Source organism: Cyprinodon tularosa, unplaced genomic scaffold (assembly GCF_016077235.1).
Source record: "Cyprinodon tularosa strain WSP-4 unplaced genomic scaffold, ASM1607723v1 ctg30, whole genome shotgun sequence".
Classification (NCBI taxonomy): Eukaryota; Metazoa; Chordata; class Actinopteri; order Cyprinodontiformes; family Cyprinodontidae; genus Cyprinodon; species Cyprinodon tularosa.
The window spans coordinates 1,983,740-2,000,790 of record NW_024039008.1 but is presented as its reverse complement, the minus strand read 5'-3'; the positions used below and the strand labels follow the sequence as shown (position 1 = coordinate 2,000,790).

General features: G+C 37.5%; 1 protein-coding gene across 2 annotated transcripts in view; it reads left to right on the top strand.

The window, feature by feature from the left end:
* mylk4b (myosin light chain kinase family, member 4b) overlaps nucleotides 1-17,051 on the top strand; it is a 40,864-nt gene that overhangs the window by 5,705 nt on the left and 18,108 nt on the right. The window contains exon 2 of one of the 2 annotated variants that reach the window (XM_038291720.1): nucleotides 4,277-4,529. In XM_038291720.1, coding sequence (XP_038147648.1) covers nucleotides 4,277-4,529 — 253 coding nt within the window. Of the gene's footprint in view, nucleotides 1-4,276; nucleotides 4,530-9,755; nucleotides 10,054-17,051 lie in introns of those variants that run through there. The other variant, XM_038291721.1, reaches the window with a different exon arrangement.

The following is a 17,051-nucleotide window of genomic DNA, read 5'->3' as shown; positions in this document are numbered from 1 at the left end:
CTCGTCTTACTTTGTCTCACCCTGGCTCCTTGTGATGGTTTTCCTCTGATGTCTCCATGGTTCTGGTTAGTGTTTAATTTTTATGTTGGATTTTTGGATACCTGTTTTGTTTAACATTTTTAAGTTGGATTTTTTGGATTCCTGTTTTTGTTTAACATTTTTAAGTTGGATTTTTTTTATTCCTGGTTTTGCTGCCTGATTATTCATTAAATCTTTAAAGAACTCACCCCTGCCTGTCAGCCTCTGCATTTCGGTCCTCACAAAAACCTCCAAACAAACCGTGACACAAATACTGAGGGGTCAGTCTGATCATCAATCAATTTTTTTGGTCGTAAAGGTTCAAATAAAAACACTATAATCAAGATCATTTGCTGTAAAAACGTCTCTTTAATATTCTGCTGTCGTACTCCCCTGGTATGCTGTTGCTATTCTTTGTTGCTGCTTTTCTCCCGTCTGTGAGTTGCTAAGTTAACTCATTAATAAAGCCTCACTCCATCATGCATGTCCCTTCCTCCAGTTTGTATTTAAATCATCTTCAACCATAAAACCAAACAGTAAGGGACCAGTAGTAATTGGAGTGTTTTAAAGTTTTGTTCCTTTAGTGTTCTTCAGACACATTATCCCTGTTTAATTACCTTGCTGACAATACCTGGATATGACACTTACCCGACCCTTTTAAAAGAATGCATGAAGGAAAGTAAACAAAAACAAAAACATGTCTGTGTGTTGAAGTTGCGCCCACTGTAAACATATCACCGACATTAGAACTGGAACAGGTGGATCCCAGATCACCATCAGCACTAGAGCTGAAACCCAACCCCAAGAAAACCTCTAATGAGGAGCAGCAGCTCTGGCTGCAGCACACGGAATGAATCAGAGCCTCTATCATGATTCTGAAACTACAGACAGTATATGACCTCTGTAATTGTCAAGCAAAGGCAGAATATAAACTCAGGAGGTATATATATCTCCAGTGATCTTCCATGACTCCCTCTGGGGCTCAGCAGGTAGAACACAGCCGAAAGGCAGCTGTTCCCAGCAGACGCCAGTGCACATTTCTCCACAACATCATCAATCATTTCATTTGGAACCATGATTCTGCAGACCTCTGTTGAAGCAGATCAAAGGATTTGGGCCACACAGCCACAGTATTTCAAAAGTGTTGATAACGACTGGGCAAGAAACTGTGCTGTTTAATTACTGCAATAGGAATCCATCTAAAAGCGTTTGCTGTAGTACATGGCTGGTTACAAACACAAATGATTGAACAGACATACTTTATGTCATTAATCTTCCTGAGGATGTTATTCAATTTGCTGGTATTTTAATTGATATAGCACACTGAAGAAAGGAAGTTAAAACAATGTGGTTAATTAAAAGGGAATTAGACATGCATGGGAATTAGACAGTTTTAGTAAATATAGTAAAACATAACTTACAGCAGTTCATTAAACGAAATATAAAGTTATCCAACAGTTTTTTCAAAATGTTAGCTGACCCAGTGAGGATGCATTCTTAGTTTTCTGGAGGAAGCCATTGTATAAATATTTTACCTCCAATTGTGATTCCTTCACACGTGTACCCCCTACTCTCAGGTATTCCAGCCTTGCAATCATATAAAACAAGAAAACACCCACAGTATCATAGACTCAACGCCATGCATATCTGTTAGAAGGACATGTTTTTAACATGTTAATCTGTTATTTAACACGATGCTCATCCATCAAAATATATTTTAATGTACAAACTATTTAAATGTATTTGGTTTGTGATTGTAAGACCCTGTTTCTCTTTTTTAGCCAATGACTTTTTCATAAGCAACGATGTTATTCAATAATTGGTCAGTTGTTAAGATGGAAAGAATTGGAAAAATGTTTACTCAAAAAATGTTTTAACGTTTGTGAACATTGTAGGGATACAAATGTATCTCAAAATAGCAAAAATATCCTAAAAACATTTGGGCCAACAACTTTATTTAAAATCATGTTCTATAAGCAGAAATCTCCATAATTTAAAAAAGGTAAAAACACCAAAATATTGATTTATTACTGTTGCATTAAAAGTAAAGGCATGTGGGAAACTTAAAGGTGTGACATCCGCTATACTCTTTGATTTTATAAGAAGGTGACTGGACGCTGTATCACACCTCTTTCAATTCAGTTTTAATTAATGTCATTTTATTTACACACATGTCATCTCAGGCCATTTTAAAATGCAGCTAGATCATACAGACAAATTGATTCAAAGTTTCCTATCTAAGGGAAACCAGTTGATTTAATCGACTCATTGACTCGCTAAGCATGCTTGTAGTGGAAGCGGAGAGGAAAAACTCTGTTTTAACAGGAAGAATCCTCCAGCAGAACCAGGCTCACAGTGAGTGACCATCTGCCCGAGGCTGACTGGACTTCAAGCAGACAGAAGCAGAGATACAGCTGACAACCAGCTCCACAGGCGGCCCCTTCCAGGAAACACACAGCCATGCAGACGAGCTCCCAGCCAGCTCCCATGTCAGAGGTTGAAGAGAGCACATCCAGTCAGTCAGAAACAGGATTACTCTGAAAAACAGGCCGATCTCCAACATCTATAAACAAAGGTGTTGATGGCAGCAGCATGGCTGATATTTCTCTCCAAGATGCAGTCACAGCCAAAGAAGAACAGACCAGATGAAGTTACTGTGAGAATAAGCACAGGGAGATTATAGAGTTTGATCTAAGAAATTCTGCAGAGTGGGAGAATAGAGATAGAATGAAGCAGGATTATGAAATAGGGGTCCCTATGTCCTTCAGCAGTCTAAGCCTTTAGCAGCATACAGTAACTATAGAGATAGCTCAGGATAACCTGAGCCACTCTATCTACAGTACAAGCTTTATCAAAAAGGAAAGTTTTAAGCCTAGCCTTAAAAGTAGACAGGGTGTCTGCCTCACGGACTAAAACTGGTAGTTGGTTCCAAAGGGGAGGAACCTGATAACTAAAAGATCTGCCTCCCATTCTACTTTTAGAAATTATAGGAACCACTAGTAAACCTGCAGATTGAGAGTGAAGTACTCTGTTAGGAACATAAGGAACAATCATATCTCTGATATAAGATGGAGCTTGGCCATTTAAGGCTTTATATGTGAGAAGGAGGATTTTAAATTCTATTCTGGATTTAACAGGAAGCCAATGAAGAGAAGCCAGGATAGGAGAGATATGATCTCTCTTTTTAATTTTCATTAGAACTCTGGCTGCAGCATTTTGGATCAGCTGAAGGCTTTTAACTACAGTTTGTGGACTTCCTGATAGTAAAGAATTACAATAGTCCAGCCTTGAAGTAACAAATGCATGGAATAGTTTCTCAGCATCACCCCTGGACACGACATTTCTAATTTTTGCAATATTCCACAGATGAAAGAAGGAAATTCTAGAAACCTCTCTGATATGGGATTTAAATGAGAGGTCCTGATCAAAAACAACACCAATATTTTTTACTTTATTATCTGAGATCAGTTTAACCTCATCTCAAGATAATAACTTCTGTTTTGTCTGCATCCAGGAGCAGAAAGATAAGAGTCATCCTGGTTTGTATGCCTGTAATCTATTTAATGGGTTTGCTTCATTTGAATTTACTTATAGCTGAGTATCATCAGCAGAACAGTGGAAATTAATCCATCCATTCCATCCATCCATTCGCTGAGTAAGAACCAATCAACACAACATTAACAATCAAGTCAGATGTATATATTTTTTTAACTCTAATGAAGCAAAATATTTTTTTATTGGTCACATGACTCATTCAGTGATGGATCTGAGTAAACCCCCCACTCCCTGGGCGCCCCACAGTGGCAGCCCACTGCTCCCCAAGGGGATGGGTTAAATGCAGAGGTGAATTTCTCCAGTGTGAGATCAATAAAGTTCAATTATTATATTATTATTATGATACTAAAGCTTTGTTTCTACTACTCCGTCATTTATTAAGGTTTGTTTATTTTCTAAATTATTGTAAAATTTTATTTTCTTTTATCAGTCTTCTTGATCTGTTATTTAGAAGTTTTAAGGCTGCAGGCTTATTGATGCAACTCTGCTGAAGTGTGAAACTGTCAGTCTGCTCGTCAAATAATGTTTTAGTCATAAAGGGTCAAATCAAAAGGCTTATTTAAATATATTTTTCAGTAAAAACGTACATATTGTCTCTTTAACAGATAATAAAAGAAAGTAGAAGCCATTCTACAAATGAAAAAAAAGTATTGTTTTGGTTTGACATTTGCTTGAGCTGTAAACTTTGATGTGGTGTTTTCAGGTCGGATAAGAGGAACCCTCGTAAAGAGGGTGTTTCAGGAAAGAAGATTGATAAAGCCAAGAATACAGCAGTGCCGCCGCCAATCCCCATGCCACCAATTGTTGAAAAGATGGAAGGCCTGAAAGCCATCCGTAACCGCAGCAACAGTCTTCGTCTGGGCAGGTTGGCCTTCTACCGGCACTTGGAGAAGGTGGAGACCATGCGATCCTTCTGGGAGCTCAAACATGTAGAGATGGAGGGAGGAAACCAGCAGGTAATGTTCACAGACTCTAGATTGCTAATCCTTTCAATCCTCATGTAGAACCATGACTTTCTGCTGAGGTTAGAAGGCTTATGTCCTCCTTCTCATGTGTTGGGCATTCAATCTTTTTATTGAACAAAGCCCCATTCCCTTTTTTCACTAGATCAGGGGTCTGCAGCCTGTGGTTCCAGAGACCCAAGTGGCTTTTTCAACCCTCTACATTAGCTGTTTTGTATATAATATAATAACAAATGCCAGTCTTAAAAGCTTAAATTTATTTCTTTAGAAAATATTTGAACTGAATTTTCACAACATATTATATTAAAAGAATAAGAAATATGTTTTTGTATCTATTTTTCTTGTCATTAACTTCAAACCTATTTGTTTGCTTTTTCTTTGCATCAAATTTTATCTTCTAGAAGGAAATCAATGCTTCCTCTTTACAAGGTGTTTCATTTTTTTTACTTATTTTAAATCCAGGAAATACAGATTAACTGTCACTTGTTTGATAAGGTTGCAGATTTTCTATTGTAAATAAATAACAAAAAAGTTCTGTTTTATTATAAGGTCTAGATTACTTTTATTTGGCTGAACTCAACGCATTTTAAGGTTTGCAGACCCCTGCACTGGGTTATTTTCTGTTGTACTTGGACAGAAAAAGTTTTCTGTGTCAAAAAAACACTGCATCAGTTCTAAAAGACACCATATCTGTAAAGATTTTACCCAAACTTGGAATTTATTCTGGATTATAGTGCATGTTGAACATAACACTGCTGCATCTACTAATGGTAGCACATATGTTTCAACGTGGAACTGGAGCCACAATGATCTCTGCACACAGAGGGGTGGAGGGAGGTAGAGACTTAAATTCCCTGCAGCAAATCCTGCCCTACTGCCCTTGATGTCTGTTAAAAGGCCTGAAATGACAGAACAGGTGAACTGTGAACTACTGCAGCGCTCACTAGAGGGTGCTGCAGATCTTTTTTGCCCTGCTTGAACCCACTCACCTTGGTCTCAATACACACACACAACACACACATATATATAAACCTCAGCTCAAACTAACTGAGAACAGATATAGCCACTAGATAGCAGCAGTGGAGTTTATTAAGCTCAGACAATGATGGCTGACACTGTAAATCTGACCTCAAGCTGCTTTTAAGACTAATGATTTATGCCAAATGTAGTGCAACAAACATAAAGATGACAAACTGGTTATTGACATGCTTTCTTAGTGGCATAAACATATGTCAACCACTTGCATGTGAATTTTTATCAGCTCTGGATTCTTCTTGATTATGTAGGTCTCGCCATATCAGATCATCTCTTTGTGTTTATTTTTTTATATGTAATGTTCTGTATTTTGAATTTTGGTCTAGAATCAAGAAAAAAATGGCCTTTCTTGTCAATTTGTAACTATAATAAGAATTCACTGACACCTGCTCAAAATGAACATGAAATACATACATATGTTAAAAATGCTTATAGAAAAACAAAGAGCATGCATCCTTAAGGTTTAAACCAAATGCAAATTTTGCAGCTGGAGCAAAGGTTTTCCATGTTTTCCCTAAGTAGAGGGTGAATCAGGAGCACTATGAAATGGGAAGCAAGGTGAAGGTGATGAATTTAGTGGAATAATTGCTGTAATTTTGTTGAATTCAGCTAAATTAGATGACTTCTGCAGGAATCAAAAAATCTGAACTGCCGTTTACATTTGCATCATGAAATCCAATTAGGGACTAGATGTGGCTGTGAGCTACAGTGAAAGAGGCAGCATGCGCCTCTTTCACAGGTTAATTCTCTGCAGATTGGACTCACCTACTTCCAGTGGCGCAGTAGAACAAATTCATGACATAGAGAGGACTTGTTGACTCCAGATCCTCCATCTCTGCTTCCAATACACTCGCCCTGGTTTTCATATTTCTTAAAATCACTGTTCTGTTCCAAAGTTTCTTCCAAAATCTTGGTCCAGATACAACTTTACAAGCTAGAACATTAGTAAAAACTTAACATGACCCGAGACTAGCTATTAACAGCAAAAGCTAAACAAGCAAAGGAAAGAAAGAAAGAAAGAAAGAAAGAAAGAAAGAAAGAAAGAAAGAAAGAAAGAAAGAAAGAAAGAAAGAAAGAAAGAAAGAAAACTTAGGGCTCAAATTACTTATATAGTGATGAATGTTTTCTGTTATAAGTCTCTGCAAGAAAATGTTTTAAATACTCAGATTTTTACTTTGAAAAGACAAAACAGGAAATATGGAAACATGGTGTTTTTTACTCTTGCCACTTGTATATTGATTAGGTTGTATACAAAAATAATTAAGAGAGATATATAGAGTTTTATATTATTGTTCTTATAACAGTAGTGTCACCTAACTGGAAAATCCTGGAGCTGCACTGTATGCATACCTCATGTAGAGTATGTTTACTTATTGGTCTATTTGGTAGTAAATCACTTCTGTTCTCAACGTGACAACATGCACAGCTCAGAGAAACATTCTGGGTACATGTGAGGCACCATATGTAATATAAGAACAGTGAACAACATTCATTGGTTTCTTACTTTGAACTTTGACCTCATGTGTTCCTTATTCCTCATAAATTCATCTCTTGTTTGACCACTGCTTTGAGATGTTGTTAGAGACAAACTGACTAGTTAGTAGAACAACCTGCTCCATAAGCATCCTGTCCCTTCATTCCTGCTGTTCCCTGTACATGCTTTCCTCAGATTCCCATTGGGAATATTTATCCTGCCAATGTACTCACACTTGTGGTCCTTGTACTCCTGCAGCTGCTCAAGCTTGTTACAACAGGGTGGCTTATAGTAAATATGGTAAAATACCTTTTAGGATTAGGGTTAGGTTGGTTTTAGATGAGTATTATAAACAACGTAAACTCATAAAAAATAATTAAAACAATGAAAATGCAATCTTTTTTCCATTTTGCCACCATTTCCCTCATACACCCAAAATCAAATAATATGTGGCAAGTTGCTTCTTTTTATTGTCAGTGTAAACACAGCTGTTCTCCAAAAGCCTTGTATTCTGGTAGTGTCAAGGTTCAGAACAGGGGACCAAGGATTCCAGGCAAACAGGCAGACTGCTTTATCAAAAGCGTTTATTTTAAATGAAGAATCAGCAGTAACTGCTGGGCCATCAAAGGCAGGAACCTCTGCAGAGAAAAAACTCAGGTTAGTGACAACATAAATCTGACAGAGGATGATTACGAACTATGGAAGGCATATACTTTCCGGAATACAAAGCCAATGCCAGTGTCGAAGAGGTTCACAGGAGTCCAAGCCAAAAGATCAGAAATACGAAGAGGTACTAAGGCGAAATCCTGGTTGGTTTCATGAAGCAGATTCAGGTTCAGTCAACAGAAAGAATCCAGCAGGAGTCCAAAGACAGGTCGGCAAACATATTAGAACAGGAACTTGCAGGCTCAGATGTCCAAAAGCAGAACTGGTCAGGATAAGAAAGTCAGAACAACAACAGGTACTCTATAAAACTTTCATCAAAGGCTCGAATAAACTGGCACTGATGACTGGGAGCAGGCAGGTTAAATAGAGACTGGAGCATGTGACACAGATGAATGGTAATGAAAAACTGTGCGGAGCTAGACAGGTGAATCGAATGAACCAATAAGTTAGCGCCAAGATCATGACAGTTAGATAAAATTATATAAAAAGAAAAACACCATGAAATCAAAGAATACAGTGGATAGGTCAGAAATAAGGTTGCAAAGGAGATTAATTTAGGGCGAGGTTACAAAACAATATCCCCAGCTTGGAACATCTGAATACTTTTCTGTCCATCACCTAAAAACTGCAAAACCTACAAGATATGACTGCCCTCCTAAACTGAATGAGTAGGTTGGGTACAAACAGCTTTAATATCAAAAGCTGTCAAAATGCCAAACCTGGAATTGTGTCAGAGATTCACAGCTTGATACGTAGAGTTGAAGCAGCCATTTATTGCGCCTTCTACAAACCCGGGCTTTATGAAAGAGTGGCAAGAAGACAGCTATTAGTAAAACAAAAACACAAGCAGAAATCCCTTTTAACATTTCCCTTAAAATTGTTTAGATCACCTCATATCTGTGACCTAAGTAGCTATGGCAAGACCAAAATCCAGAGTGAAATTAAATACTGTGACAGACTTAAAAAGTGATTGTAGATACCTTTTTTCCAGACTGGCAGAGCTTGGTTTATTGTTGTTTTCATTGCAGTTAAAGGATATATTAAGTATTTATTCACACGGCCTAATTTAAATTTACTGGCTTAATATAATGAAGTTACCTGTAATGTGATGGATTTGCAAAAGTATAGGGGCTTGAAATCCTTTGAAAGGCTCTATAAAGTGAACCCCAATACTTAAAAAATGCAATGAAAGAAATGCAATACTTTCCAAGAACTAAGGTGAAAAGTCACTTTGACCTGATATATTTCTTGAGAAAAGCTTTCTGCAGGATGCCAGGGTTTCATTTCAATGTTTCCATCCTGACAGATAGTTGTCAAACATACAGAGGTACTTGAAGCACATAAAAGAACTCCAGTTCTCTGCCAACAACACTAACATGCTTTTCTATAAGTAGTCTGTCAGCTGCAAATACTGTGTGTGGACAAGAGGAGTACTTTTCTGAACTTTTTATATTTTATGGGATGTAGGTTAAAAAAAAACAGCATTAATTGTGTGAAGTTACTCTCTGATGAAAAGGAGGTGGAGATTTAAGGAGTTTCTTTCCCACACATTAAAGCCACTTTAGTGCTCTGAAAAAGACACCCAATTGTCAGCTCTTGTTTTGATGCCATCAATTCAGCACGTTGCACAAAAGATAAACTTAGCACCACACAGAGGAAGGTGTTTGTTTACAAGTGTTTGCACTGTACAAACTTACTGCAGCTGCATTAACGCATGAGCAGAACTATAGAAGAATTATGACAAGTTGGAAGGTGAAACAGTGGCCTGCAGTAAGTTCCTACTGAGGATCATGGAAGTTTGTATAGAACGCTGCATCGAGAGTTATAAGGATACTTGACGGGTCTCAATAAAATGCCAGCAGCAACAGCAGCGGGCATCTGTTTCTCTGAACAGCAATGATACCCAGAACCCAACACCACCTGTCCCGACCTCGTCTCGGAGACAGCATGTTCTCTCCTTTTAGGTCCCACGGTGGGAGGTAGGGAGGAAGCCGGGTGCAGGGTGAGGGGGTGGGCCAGTGGGCACTTTGACAGAACAGAAACCCTGTCCTTGTCAGAGTCTTTAGTGAGATAAAGACTGGACTGAAGTCCAGCTACTTCCTAAGACACAACTGCTGTGCCAGCCCAGGCCCTGCCGGACTCAGATAATAAACATTCCTACATCCTCAGACTGACAGGAGGGGCAGGAAGGAGAGCCCTCCCATTATGGAGAACTTCCTAAAGGATAAAGATATCTGGATATTGGGAAGTGTATGCTTAGTGGCCACTTTTCTTTGGAGACGAGTATGGAACTTATTCTCTGTCAGGAAGAGAAGCAGGACGACGCAGCAAGAAGACACACAGGTAAAGCAAAAACCAATTAGGTTTATGCACCTGTGCAGCAGCTGCTGGTGGTGATTCCAGCATATGATTGTTCAATTACTTGCTAAGACAGTGGAAGTTGCTCCTCTGTTGTTTCCTTTAGATTTGAAAACACAAAAGTTCAAAAATGGGCAGAAGAAATTAGCTTTCTCATTTCATATCCCAACAAAAATATTCCTGGTTAAAAAAATATATACTTCAGTTTTTTATTAAATTACCTTTACTTGATAAAACAGTATTATTGAATATTACTCTGGACTGAACTTTATAACGTATCTGATCTTTGATGTTACACTCTGCAACATCTAAACTCAGCTATGCTGGTATCATTTACAGGTAGATTATAATTTCACACCAAGAAATCCAAAAGTAGTCTCCCTCTTTCTACAGCACTGTTAGGTAATGAGATCTATGGCGGAGAGAAGATGTAGCACAATTTTTATATGAATGAGCTAAACCATCTGAAACATTTTTCATTTTGCATATTTAAGTGTTAGACCAGTGCAGGCCTTGGACAAGAGAAATGTAATAATAAATGCGCTTATGGCGGTGTAATGCTTTAGTCCGCACTCAACAATTTACTTAAACTGGTTTAATGTGTTGACATAAACTAGCAGCTAGTAAATAAAACTGATTCCTCGTAAAGTTTAGGGCTGTGACTGCCTCTCAGTCTCAGCATACTCTTTTAACTACCACAGTATGTCTTACGGTGGCAGTTAAAAATTCACAGCAGTTATCAAAACTCGCTGCCAGCTTGATGCTTCATATTTAACAATGATCAAAGAAATGACCAAACTATATGTATGACAAAGAACCTCTCTTTAGCATCGAGCAAAGAGTCACAATCCTGAGGTGTTTGATTGTTGATTCTGTAGTGTGCAGGTTTCGATTATGTCTGTGATATTTACTATGACCTTTAGATCCTGCTTTCTTCAGCCATCTCCATGTTTCATGTTTTGAGTTCACTGGTTAGTGTTTCATTTCTATTAGGCTTTTTCCCTTGTTCTAGCTTTATGCTAGACGCTCATTCAATTGCATACAAAGTTCTTCTGAAAGATGACAACGTTCTGCTGCCATATTATCTGTTATTTTTGTGTTTTACACTGTGGTTCTGATCAGTTTGTAAGTAAATTAAACCCTTTTCTGCATATTTCCAATACCAGCACTTTGTGCGATATTATGCACATGTTGAATAGGTAAAGAAGGCAGTCATAGGGCTAAGCATGTAAGAGCATCCGCGTGATTTTGGGAAAATAATGCAGAAAAATCCAAGCTCAAGTTTGAAAAAGTGCCAAAAGAACTTTATTTTCATAGCCATAATCCTCAAATAGTGCCAGAATACAGGATGAATTTTACTGTTCACTGAAGCAGGAGCTAAAGCTGCAAAGTTAATGGATGCATGAGTACACTGCTGCCAACTCTTCAGCAAGAAGAGTTACTATCGGATGTCTTAAAAGTTGCTAGAAGTCCCTAGATGATGTCATCATTTAAATATGCATATTTAGCAATGCTTTGATCCAGGAAAAATGTGTAAAAACATCTAGAAGGAAGAAAGTGATGAAACATTTTAAATAATGTTATTAATAAAGATGATTGTAAGATGGCAGCCCCGGGGAAGACCTGCCGCCGTATCGGATTTGAGCAAGATGCATGGAGAATGAGTTTTCTCCGTATTCTGTCTGGGCTCTCTTAGAGATAAGGTGAGGAGTTCAGTCATCTGGGGAGGACTCGGAGTAGAGCCGCTGCTCCTCCATGTCGAGAGGAGCCATTTGAGGTGGCTTGGGCATCCGGTTAGGATGCCTCCTGGACGTCTCCCTGGTGAGGTGTTCCTGGCACATCCCACCGGGAGAAGACCCAGCGGGAAACACAGGACACGCTGGAGGAACTATGTTCCTCAGCTGGCCTGGGGACGCCTTGGAATACCTCGGAGGAGCCGGCCCAAGTGGCTGAGGAGAGGGACGCCTGGACCTCCCTACTGAAGCTGCTACCCCCGCCACCCAACGATAGATAATAGAAGACGATAGATAATGGATTGATTAAACATGAACTCCATAATATTATTTCATGTATTCAGTCATATTATACATTAACCAAAATAACATAAGTACCTTATGTTATCAAATTTAACTTATAGACAGTTAGCAGAGGCATATATAATGGAAGCGGCTTTGTATGAATAAAAGCATGAAGTGATTTAAACACAACGGACATAGACTCCCGGATAGCTGTCAAAAAATTTTCAGAAAAAATGAATGAAAGTCCAATTGCCTCTGATTTTATTTTTGTGATGTTTAGGTAGTGTAGAAGGGATTTAGATGTTTGGATTTGACTTAGAACATACAGATAGATCTAACATAAACAGACACACTCACACACACACACAACAGGCATCCAGTGATAGACACAGTTTTTTTTTTGCTGGGAACTGAATGCTGATTTTTAGCGGGTCAACTCGTGTTTGAAAGACCCACATTACTGCTAATTTCAGTGGGGTAGAGGCTAAAGGAGAGTTACTCAGAGTGACTGTGTGACTGAGTGAGTAAAAAGCTAAGGATTGGACAAGGAAAGAGGGCCAAACATCACATCCTTTCAATTTGACGATTTACGATAATTTAAGCCCTCTTTCAGTTACAGAAGCATAACCTTTCTGTTTTCTTGTTGAAAACTGCTTTAAATTATTAATTAACTTTATTGATCTCACAGTGGAGAAATGTGCTCGTTCCATCAGCCTAAATAGTCAAAAGAGAAGAAGAAGGTCCCAACGGAAGAAAGTGGTGCATGGAGTATAGTATATACAGTGCTTCCACATATGACAGCTATTTTATAAATTATAGTATTATAGTTTCAGCTTTGATTACACAAATAGGCCTAGATATAGCTGGGAAAGACAGAACTCCAGTATTTATTATCATTTGAAAGGAAAAGTTTAAGACGAACCTTCAGCCATGAGCTAATAGAGAAAATAAAGAAAACCTGCTTAAAGATAGTTCTAATTAGCTGCCAGCTAGAGTGGCTTACATGGGGTGTAGGTTGGGATGCAGCCCATAAGGCAGCAGCACTTTTCTGTGACCATAAATTGGTCTCTATCCACTCCTTTCACGACTGCCATGCTGTGTAAACCGCCAGGGTAAGTTCTCATAGCAATCCACCCGATATCCCTTTTCAAAACTGCATTAAATTAGTCAAGTAGTGTGTTGAAATTGAAATGGCCAACTCTAATGACAGACAGTACTCCTTGTCATCTGAAGAAATACTGATTTTGACTTCTTTGATAGATAGTGAAAAAAAACCAAGTAAATTACCAGATGAGACAGATAGGAAGTCAGACACATGAAGATAAGTGGATCTGTTGCATTTCAGAATAGGAAGGAAGGCTGTCTAGATGCATCAGCAGATCCTGCACACATCCAGTGTGGTTTGCCTTGCAACACATGTTGGAACTAAGCAGGTTGGAACCTAGTTAGTGTAAATCCTGCCTTATTCCTCTGTTTATTCATCTCCTCATAGTTAATTAGATTCCTGTACCTCCACATATAAAAATCATTTTTCTAATGATTCCTCAGTGTACATATACTCACTGTTTTTTTGTTGTTGTTGTTGTTCTGCATAGGATCTGTTATCGATTATAATGTCCATTTATCACCATCGTCCTTTCTATGCCCAGTCCACTTCCTATAATTCCCGCCAGTTTTTTTATATATACATTCTTCCTGTTCTTTTCCCCCAAAACATTCTTCTTAACCCCAGTTATGCTCGTTATTTGAATCCTTTATAACAAATCACAAGAGATTTTAAAATCAAATCCCAGAAATGCAAAAAGCACAATCCAAAAATAAATAAATAAACCACAAGTTCAAAAGTTGTTGAAAAAGAAACCTTAAAACCACTTTATTTGAAATGTCATAAATCACGGTAAATGACTGATTGTGCAGAAAACCTGTAGTTTAAGTGCATGGCTCATTATCTAAAACTTACAGCTGGAGTTCATGGGCGACATTACAGAGTTTTTGTATCAGGGTATTATAGAATAAATTAAAGCTTGCACTAATGCTCATGTCTAATGTGCAAAATGCTTCTACCAAGATTCACAGACTCACTTGGCTCAGATAAAATTAGCACATGAATAAATACAGCACACACACCCATAGCATAACTCCAATAGAGACACACAAAAAATGCCTGTTTCAATTCTTTAAAACACTCCTTAGGTTAATCTGTGTGTGGATGTTCAGACTGAAAATCACTAAGAGGTGGTGGGGAAGTTAGATGGATGCATGGATGTTAGGGTAGTTTGAACTTGGGCTAAACAAAATTTTCAGCTAATATTGCAACTCAAAATTTTATTTCTATTTTCCTTTGGAGTAACTGGAAGCATAATGAAATTTCGCTCCAGGGTTTCAGTTTTTTTTAATGACCCTGAAAGCTTGGTTGTCCGGACTCCATTGTTGAAGGGCTCTATTGTGACATTTGTGTGAAAAAGTGCTTACTTCTGCTTGCATGCATGGATTTGCATCCTAGCGAAACTGATCTCTATTTATTCATGGATTGCTGATTGCCTGTTGGTAGTACGGGTTTGAAGTGAGCCACCGGCCGCCATATTTGCACTCCCTAGTTATATCCGTCGTAATGTACACAATACATGTGATACAGCAACGAACAAAAATTATGTTCTAATTTTCAGGGGGATGGGAGAAGGGCAGCTTTAAGCTGTAATGCAGGGCAGGGGAGGAGAAAAGATAAACAAACCAGAAGAGCAATTGAAGGAAATATGGAGCAGCTGTGGCAGAAGGAAAGCAGGAAATCTGAGTAAGAGAAAACAATAAGTATTAGAGGATAAACGAAGATAAAACTGATGAAATTAAACTAAGAGCAGAATGCAGCAATAAACTAAGAAACTGAACACAACAAAGCTAATATGGCAACAGCTAAATTAATAGAAATAAACAACAAGGAGATACTATGAACACCAAAGATAAACAAACCTCAAACATTTGAATATTGTATCATCCTTTCCCTTTTAGTTTAACTATGCTTTTGTAAAGGGCTTTCATCTGTATCTTTAACAAAAATGCAGGACCTTTACTAGATCTTTGTATTATTGCAAACAATTGAACATTACCACTCTGTTTTTAAAACTGTTTTATCTAAAGCCCATCTCATGCAGCAAAGGAATCCCTTGATTGTGCATGAGAAAATGTTCTTTTATTAAGGTTTCTGGATTCTGTGGTTGCATCTAAAACTAGGATTGAGTTTTGCATTGTGATTCAGTCCATTTTAGAATTTGTTGTATTAAACAATCTAAAGAATCCTTGTTTAGTTTTACTATAAAAAGCAAAAATTGGTGGGGTATGTGCTCCTGTTTTGATTGACTATTGTATAGTTGCTATGCATTATTTCTCTATTTAGAGGACAAGTTCACTAGTTACAATTTCCCATATCTTTCTTGCATTAATGCAGAAAGAAAAGTCATTTAATTGACATCTTGCTCTCTGTCTCTCTCTCTGGTATGAAAACTAAAAAGGAATGTGCTGCTTTCGCCTGTTCAACTCTACCCTCTCAACTGGTGTCTTCTTTCAGACGTTTGCATAACTCATTAGCTGTGTAGGTCTTTAAAATCCTTGTGGAGCATATTACAGAGACAAAAAGCCTCATGTTTATCAAAGGCTCATATCCAAAAAATGTCTCTAATACCATATCATATTTGGGATGCCCATAAATACAAAAATCTTCAGATCTGACAAGGATCAAGTGAGATAATTTATCAACCTGGGTCAAGGCTAAATAAAGATATATCAGCAGTGTAAAGGAAGATGGGAGGGATAAATTAAGACCTGGATACATTCCACAAAGCAACAAATAGACAAATACAAGAATGTAAATAAAGTGAATAAGCTGAAAAACTGCTCAGGGAAAGCAGAACGTTTGGGACAGACCCCCTCTGTGGTTTCTACAGTTAGAGACATGTCTGCAGAAGTTGGATCTGGACCAGAGAGAACATCAGGTGACTCTGGGATTGGAGGCGTTTGAAGCAGGCAGTTGGTCAGCTGGCTCTCCTGAGTGACAGAAGCTATACAGCACATGTTAATTTGGGTTTTCTTATGTGTGGGAGCTTTGAGTTTTTCACCTAGCAGTGACTGTTTAGACTATAAAGACTTTACTAAAATTATATTGTTTCAATGCAGGAATTGAACAGAAAAAATGCTGAATTATCTTTTGATAGTTACTTTATATAAAACATGACATTTTTTTTTTTTTTTCAATTTTTACCTCATTAAGTTTTCCTTAAGATTATTCAGGTCTGACTGTAACTACTGTAATAAAATTAATTTATAGATTGTGTTCCCTTAATTAATAAAATAATAATTTGAAAATTAAAAGCTGTATACTCCACCAATAATAATCATCATCATCATCATCATCATCATCATCATCATCATCATCATCATCATCATCCATCATTGCCTGAGATTACAATTTGTTTGAAGATCTTAACTATATATTATTTTAAAAAAAAGGTAAAAACAGAATAAATCTCTAAATGAGTAAATAATATAGTAAAAATGATTTTGAGGCCTTTTTCTTTTTCTTAATGTTTGCATATGCTTAGATTAATGTTTAAATTTACTCATTCATGATACAGTAAGATAAGGCATTTAGACTTCTTCTGTTATCTTGAATGTTCTTTTATTAATGTTGTACTTTCTCATGAAAACAAGCTTTGTTTTTATCAGTCATTTCAGGTTGATAAAGACCAGTTTTTCCCAGTTTCCAACTTACAATGTATTTTTTTTCTAATATTTCCTTAATATCCTTTATATACTTGGTACTTTATTAAAGGTGGACATGCATTTACTTTAATAACGACAGCGTGGGGGCTGCTGTAACTGACACAAAGCTAATAAAACTAACAAGAAGTAGAAGCTTTTAATCAGAATTTAAATTCTGGAATTTTTTACTGACTACAATCATCTTATTTTAAG